The sequence below is a fragment of the Cyprinodon variegatus genome, unplaced genomic scaffold, assembly GCF_000732505.1.
Source record: "Cyprinodon variegatus isolate N-32 unplaced genomic scaffold, C_variegatus-1.0 Scaffold775, whole genome shotgun sequence".
NCBI classification, from domain to species: domain Eukaryota; kingdom Metazoa; phylum Chordata; class Actinopteri; order Cyprinodontiformes; family Cyprinodontidae; genus Cyprinodon; species Cyprinodon variegatus.
In genome coordinates, this window is record NW_015151228.1 from 53,809 (window position 1) to 55,581 (window position 1,773).

Here is a 1,773-nt window from a genome sequence, read left to right on the forward strand (position 1 = left end):
ATATAGCGACTAAAGCGCTAAGTTGGCAACACTGCTCTTTGTATCATTTGTCTGGACCTTTCTGAACATGTGCAGCAAATGGACTGATCCAATATGGTGGACACTGAAGGGGGGGGCTGAGACACACTTAATATTATAAGTTGTATTAACCATACATGTAAACAGAGTTTTATGGGGCCCCCAGGAACTGGGACCCTAGGCAGCTGCCTAGTATTGCCTAATGGTAAACCCCCCCCTGCCAGAGGGTTATAACTTTAAAGGAGCTGCAGAGCTCCAAGAAAAACACGAGTTTTTTGCCTTTGTAGAATAGTTGAAAGACTGGAAAGACCGTTCTGACACAAAATCCAAGTGAAGGAACTATTTGGTTGTAAAATTCAAAGCTAAAACGTTTTTTAGAATCTCTTGTCATCCTATGTTTACTCCTCTATCCTGACTTTCTGCTCAGGTTTCTCTATCAACATTGACCAATATGGCATTGAAGCCAAACTCCAAGGTGAGCGCTAACTGAAACATTTTAATCATAGAGCTCCAACAACCAGCTAGCTGCTAACAGTGTTCCTCTTGTCAAGCTAAAGTCTGATTACTCTGTCTTCTTCAGAACTGTGTCTTAAGAACCTCAACTCTCTGTCCTCCATTGACTTGATCAGCATGGATGAGGATATCAACATCAAAGCAACTGGTAGAAAACCTTTAAGTCTCACTTTAGTGGTTTGAAAGAGCTTTTCCTTGTGTTTACCTGGAGACGCTTGTTTTGTTTCAACAGAAGCGGGCAGGCTGATGGCGAGGTATTGTGTTGCCTTTGAAACCATGCAGCTGTTCAGCAGAGTGACTGGCACAGAAACCCTGCCTGAGCTGGTAGGCTCTCTAACCTCTTAACATCCACCTAATTTTGGGAAATTCTCACCTATTTTGCATCCCAAATGAAAAAGGAAATAACTTAGGATCTCTAAGCCCAAATTACATTATTTGGAAGCTAACAACTTCTAGTTTGAGGTGAAAATTGGTGAAAATTCTAGATGAAAATTGGGTGAGTAAAACACAGTCCAAGCTGCATCGGTTCAAACCTGACTCAAAGTTGTTGTTTTTTATTCTAGAAAATAATAAGTCTTCTTTGAACCGCAGTAATAAAGACCTGCTTGCTTGTTGTGGCTATTTTGTCATGTTTAGATTTTGACATGTGGCTATATCTGTGTTAATTGTGCTTTGGTGCTCGCTGTGTCCATAAAATGAACTTGGCGGTTGAATTGTGGAAAATCTAAGCTTTCCAACGATGTCTAACAGGTCTATTGGTAAACGTTTTACAGGTGTAAATTTCATGCATTCTGAGTTATTAGCTGCAAACGCTTTAAAACCCTTTTTTGAGAGGCTAAACAACAAAACTGGTTTTGTGTCAAAATGGTTAAAATGGAACTCCTGTTGGTGCAGATGCATGACTATTTTTAAGATTTGATGAAAACAAAAATCCAGACTTAAAGGCGTTTTATGTGCAGGTTGAACTGGTGTCAAAGAGCAAGGAGTTCAGAGACGTTCAGTTAAGGGTGAATGAGAAGAGGCCGCTGAACACTCTGAACAGAGACAGGAACAGGACAACCATCAGGTCAGAATCACTTCAGATCACAGGTGTCAAACTCAGAGCCTTCCTCTGCAGTGTATCCATCCCACAAGAGACAAAAATGGGATTCATGTCATAAAGCAGAAGTAATGTTCTTTTAAAGCTGCATTCCTGACGGGCGCGTTCTGGGCGTCTGGTTTACATGCGAATTCTATGGGGGG

The 1,773-nt window shown here is 41.1% G+C and overlaps 1 protein-coding gene across 1 annotated transcript in view; it reads left to right on the forward strand.

Annotated features, from left to right (window-relative positions):
* The window catches only part of hfm1 (HFM1, ATP-dependent DNA helicase homolog), a gene marked incomplete at its 3' end in the record, with an annotated part of 38,039 nt that overhangs the window by 11,637 nt on the left and 24,629 nt on the right, over window positions 1-1,773 (forward strand). The window contains exons 11-14 of the mRNA XM_015396080.1: window positions 446-493; window positions 599-679; window positions 764-855; window positions 1,491-1,597. Coding sequence (XP_015251566.1) covers window positions 446-493; window positions 599-679; window positions 764-855; window positions 1,491-1,597 — 328 coding nt within the window. The remainder of the gene's footprint in view (window positions 1-445; window positions 494-598; window positions 680-763; window positions 856-1,490; window positions 1,598-1,773) is intronic.